Source organism: Podarcis bocagei (genome assembly GCF_964188305.1).
Source record: "Podarcis bocagei genome assembly, chromosome: 9".
In the NCBI taxonomy this organism is placed as follows: domain Eukaryota; kingdom Metazoa; phylum Chordata; class Lepidosauria; order Squamata; family Lacertidae; genus Podarcis; species Podarcis bocagei.
Genome location: NC_138134.1, coordinates 23,409,985 through 23,432,948, shown reverse-complemented (window position 1 = coordinate 23,432,948; position 22,964 = coordinate 23,409,985). Strand labels below are relative to the sequence as shown.

The 22,964-nt window shown below is 41.4% G+C and overlaps 1 protein-coding gene across 2 annotated transcripts in view; it reads right to left on the bottom strand.

The window, feature by feature from the left end:
- Positions 1–22,964, bottom strand: part of SGCZ (sarcoglycan zeta) — a 563,963-nt gene that overhangs the window by 214,921 nt on the left and 326,078 nt on the right. For both annotated transcript variants that reach the window (XM_081209054.1, XM_081209053.1), the window contains exon 2: positions 7,270–7,464. In XM_081209054.1, coding sequence (XP_081065180.1) covers positions 7,270–7,464 — 195 coding nt within the window. The remainder of the gene's footprint in view (positions 1–7,269; positions 7,465–22,964) is intronic.

Here is a 22,964-nt window from a genome sequence, read left to right as displayed (position 1 = left end):
TGCCCAGTAATTTTTAATACTCTTGATCAACACTGGCTGCAGTATTGAGACCAATACTAGCTACAATACAACTGGCAACATATGCCAAGCATATTGGGAGCCAACTGACGATTTCCAGGTATGATCCTCCCCCTATTGTGTGGGCAGAGTGGTCCCTCCCCCTACCTGGCCTGATCACCTTGGCAATGCCTCCCCAGGCGGGATTGGGCAACTGGCTGAGGTAGGCGGAGACCTCCAGGTATCCCACCTGGGGAAGGCGAAGCCAACCCTATGCTAATGGTGCCACATAGGGTCCAGGCGGCTGCACGCAACCACGCAAAGGGCGCCCCCCATTTAATGTGGGGAGCGGTCATTGTTTATTCAAAAAGTCGAATAAAGAGACTTTGATGCAAAGGGAAAGTAAAGTTTAGGGCTGGCATGCTGGCAAACTTCCAAATCACAGGGTCAAGTTTGCATTTTCTTTTCTAACATTGTTATTTAGAGCTTTTCAGCCTGAAATGTGGTGGAAAGTATTCTCCTTTTTCTAGTGCTTGTCCAATGACAATAAGTTTACATTTCCTTTGCAGTGAAGGATAACACCAAATGGAATAAGATCTGACGCTTTCTCTTTTCATCTAGATGGTGGCATTTCTGAGTCTTGCAGGCTCTGGGAGAGCTACAGAAACACATTGTACTTGATTCATCTGTGAGGATTTGATGGACATGGGCTGCAAATAATAACAATTGAGGCACAGCAGACACAATGCAATGATGTAATTCCATTAGCATTTTGAAAGGAAAATTCACATAATTCTATTAAAATATAATACAACACCATACTACCACTAACGTATACACTGAAGAGGGAAACCATTAAGTGAATGTCATATATCAAAAACTGAAGGTCCAGAACAGATTAGTGTGTCCTCAATCCCACCATGTCCACCTACCCTTTATAAATTATACCCCTCCTGTGCTGCACCATTAAGAGAAGCCACAATTTTATTTGTACCTAATCCCTATTTTGGGGAAAAAAAGAAGTCTGGCAATAAGACTATAAGCTCTGAAACAGAATGGGTAGCAAGGTCTATGCCAAAGGCAAATTTAAAGCATACTCACTGAAATAAAATGATTTAAGTAAGTCATGTCTAAGTTTTCAGTTCATGGTTTCAGTGGGCCTACTCTTGAGTATGGCTTAGCTGGATACACACCAATATATTTAGAATTACCCACAGATTGATTTGGGGATAATAGGGGATTGGTCCACCTCACCGACAATTGCAGGTATGGAAGAACCTAGCCACATTGGGAATGGGGAGAGAGTTGGTGGTCCTTTTTTACACAAATGTTTTCTGGCAAAGGTAGATAGTCACTTTCATCAAGAAGACCCTGCCCAGATCACCACCATCATTCATGGATATTCAAGAAAAACCTATTGACACTGTGATCCCACAAGTCTCTAAATTAGTGCTTAATGGATAGTTTCATTTGGTTAAAATTAAATTCTTGCTGCCTCAATAGCCTACCCAGTAATCTTTATTTCACGGTTGGGTTGTTGCCTATTGTAGAAATATTAAAAGAAAGGATGAAAATATGTATTATATTCACCCGCATATTAAACTAGAGCTACCTTTGCTTTTTTCGCCTTTTTTCCTTTTCGACCTGTGGATTCCTCTTAAGCTCAGTGTTTCCTAATCAGTATCTGCCAGGTATCTGTTCATCTGTATTCCACTTGCTATCTCCAGAAGACTAAAGAAAAACCTCTAATGGACTTAGGAGGAAAGAACTTGGCTAAGCCAAGTATCTCTTGTTAACACGGCAAGTGGAACAAGGAATTAATTATTATTATTTTAGCTTCAAAGCAGTTATACTTGAGGGTCACAGGTAGGGAACTGAGCCAAAAGTCAAGTATTTTCTTTTGAACTTTTATGGAAGCTCAATGTTTAGGAAAATGCTAACAGGTAGGTGGTAAAACTGGACTTCAAAGAGTTCATTATTTAAAAGTGATGATTATATATATATATATATATATATATATATATATATATATATATATATATATGTAGGTTTTGGTGTCTTCGGGTGTCTTCCCGTGTAAGAGTTGGGGTGTCTAGGCGACGTTTCGACGAGGTCTCACTCGTCATCTTCAGGCTGGTGCTTTCGGCTTCTTGTTACTGGAACAGAGCAGGATCTCAGTGTTTGAGTTCCTATAAATACTGTTGAGGGGGTGTGGTGTATAGCCTCCAACGTTCTGGGCAGAGAGGAAGTTCCCAGGTTAGTGTGCCTTTTCTTCTTTTGTTCATTAATTACTTGAGGGATATCTTGAGAGATTTCTTGAGTGATATTCTGAGTACCATTTAGGCGGGTCATTAGGTGTGAATTAGTTGCTAAAGCTTTCGTGTCTTGACCTCTTGAGCTTGTGAAGAGTTTTTCTGAGAAGATGGCTGTACTGCACTTAGTTGTGCTCTGGCTTGGCTTCGTGTATAGGGGCGAGCTGTGGTTTTGTGCCCTGTGCCAGCCAGATCTGTGTAGGGATTGCAGGGGGGTGCAGCATCCGGAGGTGCCACTATGGTTTGGCTACTGGATGGTGTCTGTAATTTATCTGTGGAGAGGGTCTGGGTTTGAAATTAATTTTGCAGACTCCAAATTGCTCTTTAACATGGAACATCACCACAAGAGAATAATCATGGAAGCCATCGAGATAGAGAAACACCCTCACAACATGAACAAGCGTGACGACACGTCCCGCCTGCCAGACATCTGGAAATTAGCCCTCCCCACAAAAACCGACACCAGAACCAGAGGCACACAGAACGCCATCTCCAATCAACCACACCAGACCCAAACCCAGACCCTCTCCACAGATAAATTACAGACACCATCCAGTAGCCAAACCATAGTGGCACCTCCGGATGCTGCACCCCCCTGCAATCCCTACACAGATCTGGCTGGCACAGGGCACAAAACCACAGCTCGCCCCTATACACGAAGCCAAGCCAGAGCACAACTAAGTGCAGTACAGCCATCTTCTCAGAAAAACTCTTCACAAGCTCAAGAGGTCAAGACACGAAAGCTTTAGCAACTAATTCACACCTAATGACCCGCCTAAATGGTACTCAGAATATCACTCAAGAAATCTCTCAAGATATCCCTCAAGTAATTAATGAACAAAAGAAGAAAAGGCACACTAACCTGGGAACTTCCTCTCTGCCCAGAACGTTGGAGGCTATACACCACACCCCCTCAACAGTATTTATAGGAACTCAAACACTGAGATCCTGCTCTGTTCCAGTAACAAGAAGCCGAAAGCACCAGCCTGAAGATGACGAGTGAGACCTCGTCGAAACGTCGCCTAGACACCCCAACTCTTACACGGGAAGACACCCGAAGACACCAAAACCTACATTCCTGTACCCGTGAAAATCTACGAAAGCATATATATATATATATATATATATATATATATATATATATATATACACATATATATAGTGCTTTTTTCTATAAAAAATGTTTAGGGGTACTCTCATTTTGACTCAAGAAAACCACCATTTTATAGTTCAAGTCGGGAAAAATAAATACAGTAAATAGACAAAAATACAAAGATTCACAAAATGTTTAGGGGTATGTATACTCCTGTGTGCCCGCCCCCGCAGAAAAAGCAGTGTGTGTGTGTGTGTGTGTGTGTGTGTGTGTATAAAGATTAGACCTATATGCATTTATAAATCTCAGTCCCTTACATCATCGCAGCCTTATCTCCTCTCCTCTATTTGGACAAGTTCAGATATATCATTTGGTTAATACTTTTTAATGAAAAGGTAGCCCTTCAGAATTCTTTAAAAAAACTTCTGAGAAGGAAGGAAGGAAGGAGGGGGCAGAGCTGCTTGCAGCACCCCTGAACATCATTCAAGTCACCCCAGGTACCATGACACACTGGTTGAAAACCTAGGGCGCAGAGAGAGTTACGAGTTAAGCAACAGAGTTAGTAAGCTACAGGCTGGAGAGAAAGGGTCAGAGAGCAATGTTTGAGAGCAATGGTTGTGGTCTGCTTAAATCCAAGGATGCTGGGGCTATGGAAGAAGGCTCTTGGAGTATGAAATGTACCTGTTCATCATAGGCTCAAGTTGTATAGATGTGTAAATAAAGACACCACACCCTCCACTATGCCTCATTTTCTAAAAGGAAACACAGAACCTAGGTAGGCATCTGGTACCCCTGGAATCTCTCACTGCCGTGTAACACTATTATGTATTCATGTGAAGAACAAAAGTTAATCATCTCACGCAAAGTATAAATTCTGGAAAGGACAATCTGATAGCTCCTGTATAATAATAAAAAAACCCCAAACCATCCTGTCAATCTTTCTGAGAACAGAATCATCTGAAAACAACACGTTCAGCTTGTTCAAACATAAAGTGTTAACAAGTATGAATCCACACTTGAGGGATAGCAAAGAGCAATAATGAAAGTGAGATCTAATTGTGGCAGATCAATAAGGTTCCCCGAACAATTTACACTTTTCTTTTCTTGCTTTTTAATATCATTCTTAATTTATTTTCCTTCAGTGCTTTCTACAGCTCCTTTCTGAATAGGGAAGGAAAGATGCTGGTTCATTCTCACAGAGTAACAAAGGAGGATTAAAGATTAATTTTCACTTGTCAACTGTGTACAATCTAATTGGATTTAGAACTGAAGGGGCAGTTAAAATCCACATTAGCTAAGTGATTTCTTGAAATTCCATAGCCAGTACAGTCATGAAAGACTGGATTTAGGTATAAAGTGCATTAGACTTCAAATGTTATCTTTGGAAATCGTTAAGCCTCCATTTGTATAATTACTGTAGCCACATGCATACAACTTAAACGAGTGAAGCAAAGACCTCAGTCCTCTAGTCTGCAGGCAGGGAAGGAAGTCAACTCATCACCTTGTACGCTAAATATGAAATATGATTCTAAAATATGCTATAGGAAGAAAACTTTCCAGCAAGACTTCTGCACCTGGAGCTGTGTTTTGAAGTGCCATTCCTAAATAGCCCTGTCTACTGTGATTTCCATATTCAAATTGTTATAATGCAAAGCCGAGTACCATCACCCCACCCAAATTATCCTCCATAGTATGCAATTCAAATGAGAAACATACTCTTTTAAGATTTGCAGTTTACAAGATCCTTTCCTACATCAGAGGTGGTTGTGGGGTGATCTGAAGACACCTGAAGGTGGCCCTGTTCATGGAAGTTTTTAATGGTTGATGTTTTATTGTGGTTTTGTTATATTTTGTTGGGAGCCGCCCAGAAACTTATTATCACTAGAATGTCCTTGTAGTTTTGATTGACAGGCAGCCACCATTTTCACTTGCCAAGAATGTATGTTGCAAGGGACAAAAGAAAGAATTGGCATCCTTCTCTTCTTGTCCTCTTTCTGGAGGAATCTGATTGGCCATTGTCAATGAGAACCATCAATTTAACAAGAATTTTATTGTTCTTATGATGATACTAATGAAATATTTGAAGTCAGCTGCACTTGTTTGGGTTTTTGATATAAGTGTCTGCTTTATAGGGTTTGTGCCTATAGAGGTTTGTAAAGAAACCTTCAGAGACTGAGGGTGAGGACATAGGATTTTGGGTGAAGGGGAACTCACTGGAATGTTCTCACAGCTCTGATATCCTGGCAGCTGCCATTTTCTTTTTAGCTGTCATATTTGAGCACTACTCTCAATATCCAACTGTAAAGAGATATTTACAGGCCTCTCTTCTGTGGTCTCCTAAGCATTTTAAAACCTAAGCTAAAGACCTTCCCCACAAAAGAAAAATGTAAATTATACAGGCATGAAGTCAAACATTATATTTGTCTCCAGCCTATTGCCCACTAGCTTCACTGAATAAAGATGTAACTTTCTACTGTTGTGGAAATGTAAAGGATTCTTCAGCTCCACTTTTGAAAGGGAGACAGTATGTCACTGTGGTCAGTTTACAGAGTCCTCATTGCTTTGATACCTATCATTACAATACATTCCATTTGATACAACTGACACTGTGCATCAAAATACAGAAATGGCCAGATCAAGAAAATGTTTAAAATGCAGGCAAGAAACATTTAAATGTATCATGACAAAGGACACGATTGCTTTCGCTGTATTTTTAGCAGGCTCTGAATTTGGTCGTTTCTGTACTCTTGGTTTTCCCCCACCCCCAATACATAGGAATAATTCTTAACTGAGCAAGATCACTGAATCATCTTAGCACAGTCATTACACCCCTAATTTTAATACATAAACAAGACAATGTAGATCTATAGAGATGAGGAAGACACTACGTTTCAAAATAAAAATTATTGTGCCCATAATATACCCTGATATACGTATGAATAATAAAACCAAGGGATTGTCAAAGTGTATATTCCATAGATTTGTATGATAAAAACATATAAAAAGAACACACCTCTCTAAGGCAAAATAATACTCTATCAAACAAAAACCAAGGGGAAGACAGTACATCTCCTTTTTAAAATTACACAATAAATCTGCAGTGCTTTATGATTTGGTATCAATGTGCTATTCATTCCATAGTAGACATAATTTCTGAATAGCAGGGGAACTGAATTAGAACAGTGGGGAGGGGGCCAAGAATTAATCGCCCGCCCTCTGTTTCAGGACCTCATGATTATTCCTCAGGAACAGTCATGTTTCTGGCCAGCTTTATGGTTCTGCACACCCAGGGACTACTTGCCTATGCAAAATGATGATAGAATCATTCCACTGTAACAGAGAATCAGAGGAGAATGAAAAGCTGCCACAAATCATTGTAGGCATGGAAGGTAAAAAACACCAACACCTCACCAGACTGGAGACCTAAGTGATGTGAAGAGGACATGGAAGGGTCTGAGCATAGGGATGAGGAACCTCTCAGCCTCCGGATGTTGTTAGACTACAATTCCCATCATCCCTAGCCATTGGACAGGCATACTGGGGCAAGATGGGAGTTGGAGCCTTTAAATTCTCCACTCCTGGATTAGAATAATGTTGTAAGAATGTAGGCACAGCTGAATGCTCTTAAAACAAGACTAGTTTTGTTGGACTCCATCTTGAAGAGCTAATCGTTGAACTATGCTGTGGGTTTCCACCTCCCAGCCTCCCCCCGTATCGCTTTGTCCTCCCCACTGAAAACTGAAATGGTGCGCCTGCTAAAAAAAGTAATTTGCCATCCAACTAATAAACAGAGGTCCCTGAAACCTAACACCAAAGGGCCGCCATGTATATACACACAAACAAAAAACAAATCTTAGTGTTACTTACCACTGTGAAATTCATTACTTTCAGTATCCATATCGTCATTGCTAAGTTAACAATCATGGTAACCAATAGCAAGAGGACAAAGAAGTATAGGCACCTCTTTCGCCAACCATAAATTCCTACTGGATAAAGCTGAGTGTTTTCTGTTCTGGGCAGATTGTTTTGCTGTGTTGCCAGTATATACTGTTCTCGTGTCATCTATTAAAATAAAAATAAAAAAATAAAAATATCATTAAGTATGTATCTGAATATTCAATCAAATATACCATTTAAATAGGACTTTGTCTAGAACAATTGTCCCAGGTTTCAACTAATGAACTCCCAAGGGAGTTTTCTCTCTTGTTGGATGGTGTGATTAATTAATTTTCAAGTTTTCACAATCAAATACAGTAGGAAAATAACACACCCGGTTTTTTCCCCTTTAACCATCAATGTTTACCCCCCTCCCCCGCTTTAGCCATATAATACAGGCATAAAGTTTCAGAGAGTTAACACGCATAATGAGAATTAAAGAAGAAACCACACAAAAGAGGATCAAAACTACAGACATATCTGGATTAATATTTCACATACACACACCCCGAAGCACTTTACAAGTGTTCTGCCTTCCGGAAACACTTTCCACATGGAACTGTCTGCAAAATATGCCTTCCCCAGTCTTCAGATTTATCATTTCATCAAATGATGGTGATAATCTGCACGGATCAGCAGATCAGCAGTCTTCAACAAGCACGTCTCTTAGAGTCCACATGCCAGGAGAACAAGTTTGCTTTTGTATACCAAGGGCCTTCTTGGTAGTTGTGCCCACCCTGTGGAATGCCCTCCCTTCAAATGTCAAAGAGATAAATAATGATATAACCTTCTGTAGACATCTGAAGGTAGCCCTGTATTAGGACACTTTTCATATATGATGTTCTGTTGTTGTTGTTGTTGTTGTTGTTGTTGTTGTTGTTGTTGTTGTTGTTGTGTTTTTATATATTATGTTGGAAGCTGCCGAGAGTGGCTGGGGCAACCCAGCCATATGGGTGGAGTATAATCATCATCAACACCATCCTACAATTTTTTATCACCATGGTAAACAATGCAATAGTGCAGGCATCCCCAAACTCAGCCCTCCAGCTGTTTTGGGACTACAACTCCCATGATCCCTAGCTAACAGGACCAGTGGTCAGGGATGATGGGAATTGTAGTCCCAAAACAGCTGGAGGGCCAAGTTTGGGGATGCCTGCAATAGTGCATTATGGCTGCAATCCTAGACACAGTTACTCAGGAGTAAGTCAATAGAACAGAATGGGATTTGCTTCTGATTAGATATGCATAGGATTTTGCTGCAAGGGCATCATATTTGATTTACATTAATTTCCACCCATTTGGCAAGCATTTTACAGTGTTGTACCGCTTCCCCGTTCCCACTAGGAGTATCTTTCTCCCTCCCATCATTGGTTGTAATTATACAATACAAATGTGTGTGTGTGTCATATGTATATATCAGAGCCATATTACAAAGCTGAAAGGAGGGAAGCTAAATTAAAAAGACAAAATAAGATGAATAAATGAAATCTTGGATCCATTAAACTCAATAGGAATCTCAGTGCCTACTTCAGCTGAGACTTCGTTTTACCATATATAATGTTAATGAAAACTTCTGCGTTGCCTTCGAGTGCAAAATAAATGGTTTCCAAAACATCATTTTGCATGAAGAAGTGAAAAACAAGGGAAGAAGTATGTATGAATACGGATGAATTAAATACTCAAGTACTTGCTATACATTTGGCTGGTGTTCAAACACCGCGAAAAACCCTAGTCTGTGTAGATAATCAAGTCCACCTCTATGCACTCCTCTTCTCCCTCCTGCATTGCTCCCATGTGAAGGATTACAATACAGTGGTACCTCGCAAGACGAACGCCTCGCAAGACGGAAAACCCGCTAGACGAAAGGGTTTTCCGTTTTGGAGGCGCTTCGCAAGACGAATTTCCCTATGGGCTTGCTTCGCAAGACGACAGCCCATAGGGAAATATCCGGGACAGCGGGGAAGCGCAGTGCGTCTTCCCCACTGTCCTCGGACCTCCTCCGAAGCCAGGCGGCGGGGCGGGAACGCCTCCTCCTGCCTGCCTTCCCAGGGGCTTTTAAATCACCCCGGACAGCGGAGAAGTCCTCCGCTGTCCCGGGGCGATTTTAAAATGCCGCCCGCCAGCATTTTAAGATCGCCCGGACAGGGGAGAAGTCCTCCGCTGTCCCAGGGTTTTTTAAAATGCTGGGGGTGGGAAGAAAAGCCCTTGTCCCCCCCCAGCCTTCAGAAGAGGTCCGGGGACAGACTGTCCCCGGACCTGGTCTGAAGGTGGTTTCCCTAGGAACGCATTAATTGATTTTCAATGCATTCCTATGGGAAACCGTGCATCGCAAGACGAAAAACTCGCAAGACGAAGAGACTTGCGGAGCGAATTAATTTCGTCTTGCGAGGCACCACTGTACCACCAACACTCCCTTTTCCCAAGAGCATAATAAGAGCCCTGCCAGATAAGACCAAATCCCCTTTTAACTAACATCCTGTCCTCACTGTAGCCAACCTGATGTGCTGCTGATAAGCTCAGCAGCGGGACCTGAATGCAGCACAGTGTTCCCCCAGCCGCAGAAACATAGGGCACTGCCTCACACTGAGTCAGACCATTCACTCCTCTGTCTGTTGCAGAGCAGGCTCTTTGCCTCACCTCACAGAAGACACGGCTATAAGCTTAAACAGGATCTTTTTCTTAACAACGTCAGTCATGGTTTGTTAAAGCAGAAGCAAGCAGGAAAGATGAAAGAGAAACCAAAACATGGGTGGTACCAGATATGAGGCAAGCTCTCCCCCAAACAAGCAGCTCATCCCCTTTTCCCCTCCATTGCTAGACTCCTGTCATTAACATATATTGCATACCCTCCAACATTTCTCTTATGAAAATAGGGATGTCCTATTTAATAATAATAATAATAATAATAATAGTAACAATAATAATAATAATAATACCCCACCCATAGGATCCATGGGCGACATTGGGTCATCTCTCTAAGGTAGTCTATTTTAAAGTTTTTATGTGTTTATATGCCTATCACACTTTTAAACTTAAAATCCATTGCTGTATATTGTTTTAAATGTTTGTTTTGCTATTGGGATTGTAGTTCCATTTGTGTTTCTCAAGCTGGTCTCTGACCGTAATAAATTTCATGTGCCCCACCCATTTGACTCGGTTGCCCCAGCCACTCTGGGCAGCTTCCAACATATAAAAACATAATAAAAATTAAACCTTTTTTTTTAAAAAAAACCTTTCCTATACTGGGCTACTACAGGTGTCTTCTAAAGGCTGTATAGTTACTTATCTCCTTGGGTCAGGGGTCTCATAACTCCATAACCTCCAATATTCCTCGGATGAAAACAGGTGTTATGTACTGAAGTTCTCACCCTGGGCCAGTAGGGGGATACTGTAGATAGTTTTCACTCAGGTCACATATGCAAATAAGGAATCAAAAGTGACGTTCAGTGACTGGATAGTTATAGAAAGTTGTTACTGTTGCATTGTTGTGGTGCTCTATATAAGCAGGCTGGCTGAACCCTTCAGTTCAGTTCTGTTCTGGGCTGTGAATAAACAAGAGCTGTCTGAAGAATTGCTGTGTCATCTGATATGTTCACCCACAACTTAACAACAGGGATGTCCTAAGGAATAGCAGGACATTACAGGATCAAGACAGAAGAAACCAGGACGGCTTCTGTAAAGCCAGGACTGTCCCTGGAAAATAGGGACACTTGGAGGGTCTGATATTGCAATTTTTTTTCCTTTCAGACATATTAACAGCTGGGAGGGACGCAACTCACTGGACTTTAGCTTCCATCTTCACCAACTACCACCTCCAGTTCCTGCAACTGATCGCAATGCCATTTATTGCATAAAGGGGCATCCTGTGAATAAAATGGTTGTGGGGATGCATCCGGGCCCCATCTCAGATGTCCCAGCTGCATTTCTTCCAGAATGGGGCCAGAGCCTTTCATTCCTCAATTAGCCTGGGATGCAAGGCCTTAGCTGGGCTCTCTAACATTTACATTGCTCAGAGCTGGCTCTGAATAAAGGTTAATAGTTGAAGCAACTGGGACCAGAAGCAAAGAAATGATGGACTCAGCTACTGGTCCTTTCACTCTCCTCCAGACTCAGGAGGGGGAAAGCAAATGACGCAGATTAAATCTCCAGGGGAAAATAGTTCACTGTTCTCAATTAAAACAATTCTAGTCTTCATTTCAAGCTAGTCTCAATATATGGTAATTTAGAAAGTTAATAACTGAGAATGTCAGGGCACATGTATTCACTAGATTGCTAATCTTCTGGTATTTAGCAAAAATTGCTTTAATGATTTCTGGATTAAGTTTTACGGTATCCCTTCATTTCCACATCCTTTTATTCTAACAAAAATTTATGATCTGTTCAGTATGCACACCTGCATTTTTCCTCGTACAAAAATGGTTCAATATTAATGACCAGCAAAAATGAAATGAAAGACTTCTGTTGTTTTAGAGCCATTTTCCTCATTAACAAGACACGATACAATTAATGTTTTTGACCTTTCAATGTAAGAAACGATGTCTCAAATTTAAGGAAGAAACCAATAAGCATATGCTCTCTCCAAAGTGCTAACACATGCTGTTTATGTATCAAACATTTGCCGAATTTTCAAACATGTCCACCCAAACAGGAAATGTTATCCTTTCTGCAACAAGCAAGATGTATTCAATTACTGTATCGGCTAAAAGGCAATTGGGGCAGAGAAAGGAGCCATGGTGGGAATGGAATTTTCTTTTAGCAATGACGCTTGGAGCCCACTGAAGCTGGTAAGGCATAAGTAGAGGGACCAAAAGTAGGCAGAGCCAATGTCCAGGGGAGCCACTACCTGACTGGCTGCGAGTTATACACCTGCAGGTGGGGTCTGTCTTCAGGAAAGGTTGAGGGTGGTGGTGCAGTCAGTGCCCCATTCATCCCAATGGAGCAGCTTCTGCTGCCTTTGAGAGATTGCCATGAAACAATTAGGAAAATGCAAGCTGCGATGAGGCTGACACTCAAAGCCCTTTCTCAAGAGAATATACAGTGGTACCTCGGGTTACATACGCTTCAGGTTACATACGTTTCAAGTTAAAGACTCCGCTAACCCAGAAATAGTGCTTCAGGTTAAGAATTTTGCTTCAGGATGAGAACAGAAATCGTGATCCGGTGACACAGCAGCAGGAGGAGGCCCCATTAGCTAAAGTGGTGCTTCAGGTTAAGAACAGTTTCAGGTTAAGTACGGGTCTCCGGAACAAATTAAGTACTTAACCCGAGGTACCACTGTAAAGGAAAGGCAGAGTGAATACTGCATTACTTCAGGGGAAATTGCTTTGCAATAATATTCATATTATGCAACTGCACACAAACCGAAAATTTTCAATTGAACAATGACAGATTTTTGTGAGAGAAAGAAAGAGAAAAAAAGAGAGAAAGAGATTGTTGCAGAAAGAGTGTTCTCCCTGACAGAGAGCACGTGTTGCGGTGGGGGCCAGCAGCCCACCCCACTGTTGCTGGGCAGATACGTTTGGCTGGCCACAGGCAGTGATTGGGTAATTCGAGTCTCTGGGGATATTTTGATGTTGCCAATTTGGAGGAGGGGTCAAAGGTTTTAAATACTGGACACGCAGCTTTGGGCGTCCTCTTGGGCTGTGTGCACCGGATCACCCGCCCACCCTCCCTGAATTGGGGGGGTTCTTTGCTTGGCGTTGCTATGCCTGTCATGGGGTCGCCTGCTTTGGGGGCAGGGGCCTGGTAGGAATTTTGCCCATTTGGCTGATTGGCTGGTGCCATTTGGTTTTTGTCTACTGTGTAGCAAATTGTCCCAACTTGTAAGGTTGGTGGTTAGGCATTGGTTAAAATTGGTTGGTGGAGGGGTAAGTGCCTATCCCTCCGATGGTGGTGCTGCAAGGGAATTCCGTTAAAGGAATCCAGGGGCTTGCCATCCTTTCATCCAAGTCTCTGGCATTGGGCTTGGGCCGTGCAAGCCCCTGGGAGAATGCAGGTGAGAAGTGAGGGTCTGATGCCCAATATTTCTCCCCAGTATTGTTTTCCCTGACTGGCTTCTGCTGGAATCTGGAAGTCAGTTCTGTCCCTGGGGCAAGGACAGATAGTTGTAACCAATGCCTAAGCAACTACTCACACATGTGTATTTAAATAAAGTTGTGGCCAAAATCATTCCAAAAACCTTAAACAAAATTGATGTGTGAAGTGTGAGTTTATTTGGGGTGGCTTGGGGACCTTGACGCGCAACTGTGGAGAACTGGATTTAAGATTGGAGAAATGAGAAACTTGAGGTACCAAAATTAATAGGTTTCTCTATCCTTGGCTGCCACACATCCACTGCCACTCCATCATTTCCCTCAGGTGCTATAATAATTTCTGCAGTGCTGTAAGTGACTTCTCAAACACAAGTTGGACCAGCTGAATTTTTGCTATGGGGTGAATTTCCAGTTGGGGAGAGTTCAGAACTGTGAACTTCCTTCCCACTCCTTCAAAAAGGCTCACCCTTTTTTAAGTTGGGCCCAATCCCTTTTAGGTTTGGGTCTAGCCACTAGCCATCCCTTCCCTGCCAGTTAACTTGCTTCTTAAGCAAAAGTTCTTGCTTTTACTAACTAACAGGTATAACCACCAGCAGGTAACGCTTGTGAAATACAGAAGAGAGCTTATGGCCTGGAACAAGGGGCTGCAAACAATAGTTATGAGCATGCCTAAAAGGGGATCATGAGGGTTTCTCTTAATTGCACTAAGAGCTTATAAAGTCCTTTGAAGGGTCTACCACTAGTACATATCATTTGTAATTTCAAAATCCAGATTTCAAATTTGGGGGAGCTGAAGAACAACTTGGAACCTGAAAATCTGAAATGGAGCTTGAGCACAACTTTCATTTAATTTGAAATGTGCTCAGATTTGGTTGGTGGTTTGACAGCGCTAAGTACTGGTGCAGCTGTCTTTCAAGAAACCACATGGCATTCTGTGGTCTCATATAATAAAACAACAACAACAACAACAACAACAACAATAATAAAAAAAATATTTATTATTTATACCCCGCCCATCTGGCTGGGTTTCCCCAGCCACTCTGGGCGGCTTCCAACAGAACACTAAAATGCAATAACCTATTAAACATTAAAAGCTTCCCTAAACAGTGCTGCTTTCAGATGTCTGGTAGTTGTTTATCTCTTTGACATCTGGTGGGAGGGCGTTCCACAGGGCAGGTGCCACTACCGAGAAGGCCCTCTGCCTGGTTCCCTGTAACTTGGCTTCTCGCAGTGAGGGAACCACCAGAAGGCCCTTGGCACTGGACCCCAGTGTCCAGGCAGAATGATGGGGGTGGAGACGCTCCATCGGGCATACTGGACTGAGGCCGTATGACATTCTATGGCTTCGTATGATTTATATTTCCACAAAACATCCGATAAAGACTTGCTGCCATTTGTGCTGTTTCTACCCATCTGTTTCAACTACCAGCTGTCAGCACCTGATGTGTGACAAAAGCAGGGGAAAGTTCTCCTGACCACTTGGCAGGATAACACAGATACCTGGTTATTCAAGCACATGGTGGCAAGTGCTCATCAATACCCAGGCAGAGATAAGCCAATAAACATTCCCTTGTATCTTCCTTTCCTGGATAATTTATTCTCAACAAAAATATGATGTTGGGACGAGGACACGTGACTCAACCCCCATCCGTATATAGATCAGATTATTATTTTGTGCTTGTGTGGAGACTCTGAGCCATGTGAGCTGTGAAACTCGTCACAATAGCTTGGGGAGAAGCCTTTTAAAATAGACACTCTAAGCTAAAAGTGCGCGCATCAGCATTTAGAGTGAATAAGAAAAGAGAAAGGGAAAGGGGGGGGTCCACAATCTGCTGCTAACCAGCCACAGAAGCTAGGGAGAACTCTTTCAAAACCTTAGACAGGTAATTTACCAGAACCAGCTGGCTTCCTTTACTCCCCCTGACAGTAACATGCCCTCTAGCTATGCAGTCCATGCTGTGGCCACCTCTCTTCTCTCTTCAACATGCCAGCAAGTCACTCACCCTGCTTCTGGTTTGTGCAGCATGGGGCGTTAATTAAACTTACAGATGAAGCATTATTTCACATTTCCTTCGTGCTGTTTGGCTGGCTGGCATCCTACCATATGTAGGGTAATATGTATCACACAGTGTAGCTGATGGCGCATAACAGCACCGGAGTCATCATTTCTCCGGCTGCAAACTCATAAATACATACATTATGCATTAAAAAATGGCACCGTATTTCAGGCGTGATAGATAAAAATTGGACTTTTACAATTTAACTATATATAATGGCCAGTTATTCTTCCCGCTATGGATTGATTTGTAAAAGAAAGACTCCACGAGTCAGACAAATAGATTTACCATGGAAGCTCTTTTCAAAGGCAAGCGGCTTAAATATACCTAGTCTTGTCAACTTTATTTTTTTATTTTTAAGAAACAGATAACGCTGCTCAAACTGATTTATTCCAACTTATCTCCTACAGCTAGGCCTTATTTCCTACAGCTAAGCTCCACAACTTTTTAAAAAGAGTAAATATAATTCTGTGTTCATAACCTATATCACTTTTCCTTCGCAGGGTATCTATTGGATATTTAGGAGCTGGGCTATTGTTTAGGGGGTCTTGTTGGGACAGGCTGTTGATGTTATTGATATTTTTTGTATCTTCATTTTAGATCTTGTGATTTATGTGGAAATTGTTCCATTTGGGTGTGTATTTTTGATGTTTATTTTTTATTACTACTTTTCTTACATTGCAATTATGCATCTTTTTCATGTCATAAGCCACCTTGAGCATGGTTTGAACTATGGAAAGGCAGAATACAAATATAATTATGTATGTATGTATGAATTGTCCATGTAATGAGCACTAAATTACCTGGTTGGATTTGTTGTTGGACATACCAAAGCTTTTGCCCCAAAAGCCTATCCCAAGTCTAGCTTTGGTCTATCCCAAACCCAACTAAAAACCAAATTATTCCCATCATGATCTCAAAATAACGTTATCTTGAGGAGTTCTGATCCATCATGGAATGTTCCCTCTTGAATCCCTCAACCATTCCCTGTCACACTTACATGAGCCTCCAAGGCCCATCAACCTCCAAACCCTTTCCCTCCCAATGGCAATGTGAGGAAAGAAGGAAGCCATTATCCCTCCCTCATCTCAGTAGCACTATGAAACAAACCGAGATCAGTAGATGGAGCCCTCTCCATAGTAACCACAGCCTTCGGTGTTTTAGCTTTTATCTACCTGGAGGAAGTATAACACCAACACTTAACAGCCCTTCCCTCAACAAGACATAGGCAGGATACTCCATCTTTTTGTCACATGAATCAAATATATTTGTTCATACAGTCATTTCCTGACAATGTTGCCTTCACACAGAGCCACCAGAATGGGATGTATATGAAATGCTGTGAAGGGCTACAGGAAAAGTTTATCAGGGACTGCAGGGAAGAGTGGCCAGAGAAAGAGCCCAAAGTGGCTGGGATTTGCACTGTTGAAGGATTGTCTAAGTTCTCTCTGTGTGTGTACACCATGCCACTCCATATCTAAAGGCTACATGAAGTTACGCCTGGAACAAGAAATCCTTCCACCACTGAGAATTATGTAACCCACCAGTCCATGTAATCCACCTTAATTGACTTGCATGTACAAATTAAGAATTTTGTTCTTTCAGAGAAATGTGGTGTTCCAAACAATGGTGGAGCCATTAGGGAAATGTTTCTTAATAAGCATAGGAGGTTTCTCACCACCCATTCTTCAAAACCTAAAGACAGGAGATTTCACTCAACTCAGGAGCCACAGTCATTCCTTCCACCCTTTATGCATACAGTGGTCATGCTCATCCAGCCTACCTACTTTCACACCACTCAGACAGAGTTATTTGCTTTTCACACCAAGGCCACACAGGTATTTACTGCTAGATTGGATTGGCATATGTTGCCCTTCTCAGTGAGACTGCTCACGACTCAAAGACAATGGCTGCCCAGAAGCTTTCTGTTCAAGATGAAGGTAGTCTTCCCTTATCATTTATGGCCTCGTTGCTCTGCTAAGGCATAGCTTTACACTTAAGAGTTCACCATGGGAGTTTCTCTGTAGGCATCAATACTCAAATCCTTCCTTCTTTTCAAACCATGTTCCAGGGAATCCAAGAAAGATTTTGACGGCTTCTTCAATAATGACCTAGCTTCCTTAAAACAAATCTTCCCTTGAAGTCCTGGATGTATCCTAGGCACACTCAATGTTCACATGGATTAGTAGTGACACATTAAGGTCCTGCCCTTATGTGAATGGATTTGTTTACCTAGAATACATTACAGAAGCCTCACCAATGCATATTTGGTTCTTCAGTAGACAGGTCATTGTGGAAACGTGGGTAGTGTTCTCTGAACATTAGGAATGATTGGAAAGTCTACGTGAAAAAGACTAGAAAGTCTATTTATTTTCAGATTATCTGTTTTATTGAGCATTGCCATTTGTTTGCAGTAAGGTTAGACAAACTGATTTGGTTGGCTGTCTATTGAGCTTTCATTCTGACTTATTGCCTTATTCTTTCTGACATCTCCCACACTTTACAATAGATTTCCCCATCGCTTTTCTTGTCACAAAACGTCCAATCTTTTCAGGGAGTGAATTGGCAAGAGCTCCAAACCAGCTTTAATTGTGCAACCGTAATTTGCCAGGATGTGACTGAATGCCACATGACCATGGAAGCGACCATCGAAAGCTTGGGCCAAAACGTCTGTCTAGAGGGGGGAAAATCTATAGAATAAAGTCAAATTATTTGTTTTAAAAATTACTAAATTCAGAGGAACCTAATTGCTTCATACCCTCTCCTCTCTAGGAGGGGGGATGGAAAAAACACTTTCCCTTGACATCGGAGTCTATGGGGCTTATGTCTGCATGTGTCTTCTGATACTGCAATTTGCTTGCCTGTACACTGTCAATGAGAATTCCACTTTCTTGCTAAGTCAATACAATTAGATTACTACTGAGACTTCATTACAGCTACAAGCAGGACAGCCGCTGAGGTATACAATTTTCACCCTATGATCCCAGAACTACTAAACAGTTATTGGAACAATTGTCTATAAAAGGACAATAAATGCCTCTATCTTAAATATTGTTTTCCAATGCCATTTTCCCACTGAAAGGGAAAGGGAGTTAAATGGGGGAAACGGCTGTAAGTTAGATACTGCTATTAGCATTACCGCTTAGTGAGAACATTTGCTGGTGCTCTGTATTTAACATATTTAATTATAATGCATGTCATGCAATCACATTCGCGGCATGCGCTCAGGAAGAATAATCCTATGATGAACAGTTTCCATATTTTCAGAGATTTGGGAGGAGGATATGGATGCCTTCCAGTGCAAAAGGTTAAGAAGGGGGGGGGGGAGAGGTGCATTTATTTATGTAGGCAGAAAAGTGGTGCTTCTGCAAGTGGTGCATATAACAACATTATCAATGAAACACAGGTAAAATTAGCAACAGTGGTAAAAAGCAGGTATACTAAACATTATCAATAAAATGCAGAAATCACCAATAGTATACAGTGGTACCTCAGGTTACATACGCTTCAGGTTACATACACTTCAGGATACAGACTCCACTAACCCAGAAATAGTGCTTCAGGTTAAGAACTTTGCTTCAGGATGAGAACAGAAATCGTGCTCCAGCGGCGCGGTGGCAGCAGGAGGCCCCATTAGCTAAAGTGGTGCTTCAGGTTAAGAACACTTTCAGGTTAAGAACGGATCTCCGGAACGAATTAAGTACTTAACCCAAGGTACCACTGTGTGTGTGTGTGTGTGTGTGTGTGTGTGTGTGTGTGTGTGTGTAAGTAGCTTTGGTTGGGGGCAGGGCGGGGAGGAAGTAGCTCAGTTGGTTAGAGTGTGGTGCTGATAACACAAAGGTTGCAGGTTTGAGCCCTGTTTGTGACAGCTGCACATTCCTGCTTTGCAGGGGGTTAGACTAGATAATTATCAGGGTCCCTTCCAGCTCTAAAATTCTATGATTCTAAGTTTTCAGCAAGTGTTTAATCAATACAGAGAAGGTACCTGCCTAATGTCTAAGATGGGGGCTTCAAAACCATAAGTGCGGCCACGCTAAAAGATTGTCTCCAACCAACATGATATAGCACCTGTAAACCTTTTAAGTTCTGCATACCAAAATGCTTGAATATATGGAAAGGGATCCCTAAAGTAAACTGATTCCATGCTGTTAAGGGCATTATGTACCCATAATAAAACCTTGAACTTAGTCCAAAACAAACTTGGCAGCTAGTACAGATCTTTAAGCGCAGGTATAGGATGCTCATCGAATTTCACTCCTGTCAGCAGTTGTGCTGAAGCATTCTGCACTAATTCAGCCTCAAGGGAAGTCCCACATAGAGTGCATTGCAGTAACTCATAAAGACATTTTTTAAAACAACAAAAAACACTGTTTTATATTAGTTGTGCTTATTGTATAACTTTTGGTTTCGGAAAAGCGGATGCAAAAGTTAAAATAAATAACCAACAAAGGAATACACCCATATTTGTTCAGTGGCCTGCCTTGCAGATTCAGAATTTGCTACTTTATTAAAAAAATTGCAGGGAGCTAAACTACGTAATAGCAACAGAAAACAAATATGGACCAAGGCACCACTGAGAATCTTGAGGCTGTAATTCTATCAAGCAATTCAGATACTATTATAAACCCACAGAGAAAGCACTTAGGCATGTTTCTGTTACCCCATCAGGTCTCCAAAAAGAAATTATTCAAAATCTGCATCCCTACCCCTCCATTTTATGAGACATGCAGCTTCAATTTCCCATTTTCCTCCCTAGTATTGTTTTCTAACATTATACATATAGAGATATTTTAAAACATGCTGCTTGACTTATCAGCAACACTAGTGATTCTGCATTTAACATTTTTTGGGCATACTTTCGAGATAGGAACTTCTTTCCCAGATACCAAACTGCACAACAATCTTGGTGACCCTCCCCATTCCGTAAGCCTTGAAAATTCCCAGTAATGTATAAAATCCTTAAGTGCCTGGATAACTCTTTTGTTCAGTCCTTCACTACTGAATTTCAAAACAGTGCTAGGAAGAGACCCTTTAGATTTCTAAAAATATTTTGTATGTGTATTTTTTATGTTCTAGAGTGATATGACACTAAAAACCTAATGCATCCTTTCTTTTTAAGGGACATCACTGGTTTCCTTTTCTAATGCAGTGGGTACAATCTAAAGCCTGGGGGTTGCACCTAGTCCATTTCAGCCTCACCTCACTTTGATCCCATCTACATTTATTACTTGGAAGGCTGCAAACCATGGTACAAATTTTGGCAGTTTACATTCAGCTCATAGGCTGTATGTGACCAACACCTGCTCATTAGGGTCATTTTATTTCTTTTTCAAGTATTACGGAAAGCATAATTTATTGCCTTTCCATTACAGCCCCATCATCTGCTTTCTGAACTTTCTTGTCTGCCTGAAACCCATTATTCAATAACACCAGTAGGCTGGAGACAGTGTGGTGATTTCAAAATGTAATCCTGGCATTTCTAAAAGGTCCGAATCTGGGAGAAGGGAGGAGGATATCTGTGCTCACCTCGGAACAATAATCAGGCACATTGGTAAGCTCAGGATGAAGCCTTATCAAGCAAGAGATGTTTAGGGGGTGTTAGAGCCTGCTGAGCTGAGGCTCACTAAAAGATTAGACACTGTATCTCATGGATTTTACATTGAGGGCTGGCCAAATCACTAATTTAAAATATATTTCTTTAGCTTTTTTAAATAAGTATTGTTACTGAAAGTTTTCAACATAAAGCACAATAAAAATCAAACTAATCTAAGTAACAAAAATGATAAGAAACCAAGAAATGAAAAAAGGAAACAAAAGAAAAGAGAGAAAGAGACAAAAAGAGAGAATGAGAGAAAAGAGGGGGGAAAGTAACTATAAGGGTCCTTTATCGCATTTATATCTTATCATTTATCCATAAAGGTAGACCTTCACATCTCCCATCTGGGAGCCTACTTCTTCTCCCAGTCTCCTACCCTAAAAGAACCTTTCTACCCTGCCCAGTCAGAGCTGGACCATAAAGAAGGCTGATCGCCGAAAAATTGATGCTTTTGAAATATGGTGCTGGAGGAGACTCTTGAGAGTCCCATGGATGGCAAGAAGATCAAACCTATCCATTCTGAAGGAAATCAGCCCTGAGTGCTCACTGGAAGGACAGATTGTGAAGCTGAGGCTCCAATACTTTGGCCACCTCATGAGAAGAGAAGACTCCCTGGAAAAGACCCTGATGTTGGGAAAGATGGAGGGCACAAGGAGAAGGGGACGACAGAGGACGAGATGGTTGAACAGTATTCTCGAAGCTACCAGCATGAGTTTGACCAAACTACGGGAGGCAGTGGAAGACAGGAGTGCCTGGCATGCTCTGGTCCATGGGGTTATGAAGAGTTGGACATGACTAAACAACAACAACCCAGCCTTTCCTGCAGGGATCATCTTCCTCCAACTATCCCCTATGTGTGCCCTCCTCAATCCAAAATAAAGGACTTCTAATAGAGAAAATAAAATAACACAACATAAGAGGTACTTCCACCTTTCTATCAATTACATGTATACCAATAATTCAAAGTATTTAACATACACGCTCCAGAGTAATTCTTGCTGTAGTTAATATCCAGCCTTCCTTTCCCATTCTGCAAGATAGCATTTCCCCCAAACTTCTTTCCCCAGGCCCAATATTTAATTAATCAGAAGTTCCAATATGAAACTTCAGATTATTATGAGGTCCAGCACCGAGGGCCTTCTGGTGGTTCCCTTGCTGCGAGAAGTGAGGTTACAGGGAACCAGGCAGAGGGCCTTCTCCGTAGTGGCACTCGCCCTGTGGAATGCCCTCCCAGCAGATGTCAAGGCAATAAGCAACTCTTTTACTTTTAAAAGACAACTGAAGTTTAGGGAAGTTTTTAATGTTTTTAATGTTTGATGCTGTATTGTTTTTAATATTTGGTTGGAAGCCACCCAGAGTGGCTGGGGAAACCCAGCCAGATGGGCAGGGTATAAATTTATTATTATTATTATTATTATTATTATTATTATTATTATTATTATTAACAACATGTTCCTTTTAATGGGTTTTAAAAGTTTCTTCAAGTTTTTTCTAAAACAACAACAGCAGCTACTACTGTACAACATGTGCTTGGCAATATATTTGTGTTTGACAGGGATGGTTACAAATAATGTCCCTGTAAAGCTCTTTTCCCATCATCATCCAAACAGATTGTTCCGTAGTATGCGATGTGTGATGAGAAGCATTACAATTTCATTAGGTCTTTTGACTAGTTATGTTGTTCATCAGCTCTTCATGCAGCCACTGCTACCATAACAAAAGCAAATGAGTATGTGGTTAACAACATCTCTATGATGCTTACTTTCCCTAACAAATGTTCATAATAATCTGGAGTATGAAGCAAATATACCATATGTTTTGTTTTATTGTGAAAATTTTATCCTCTAAATAGGAAGAAGAGTTTGATTGGTAAATTTGCAGCATAGCCAACAACAACAACAACATACTTCAATTTAATGTACTACATTAGTTTCTTGGGTG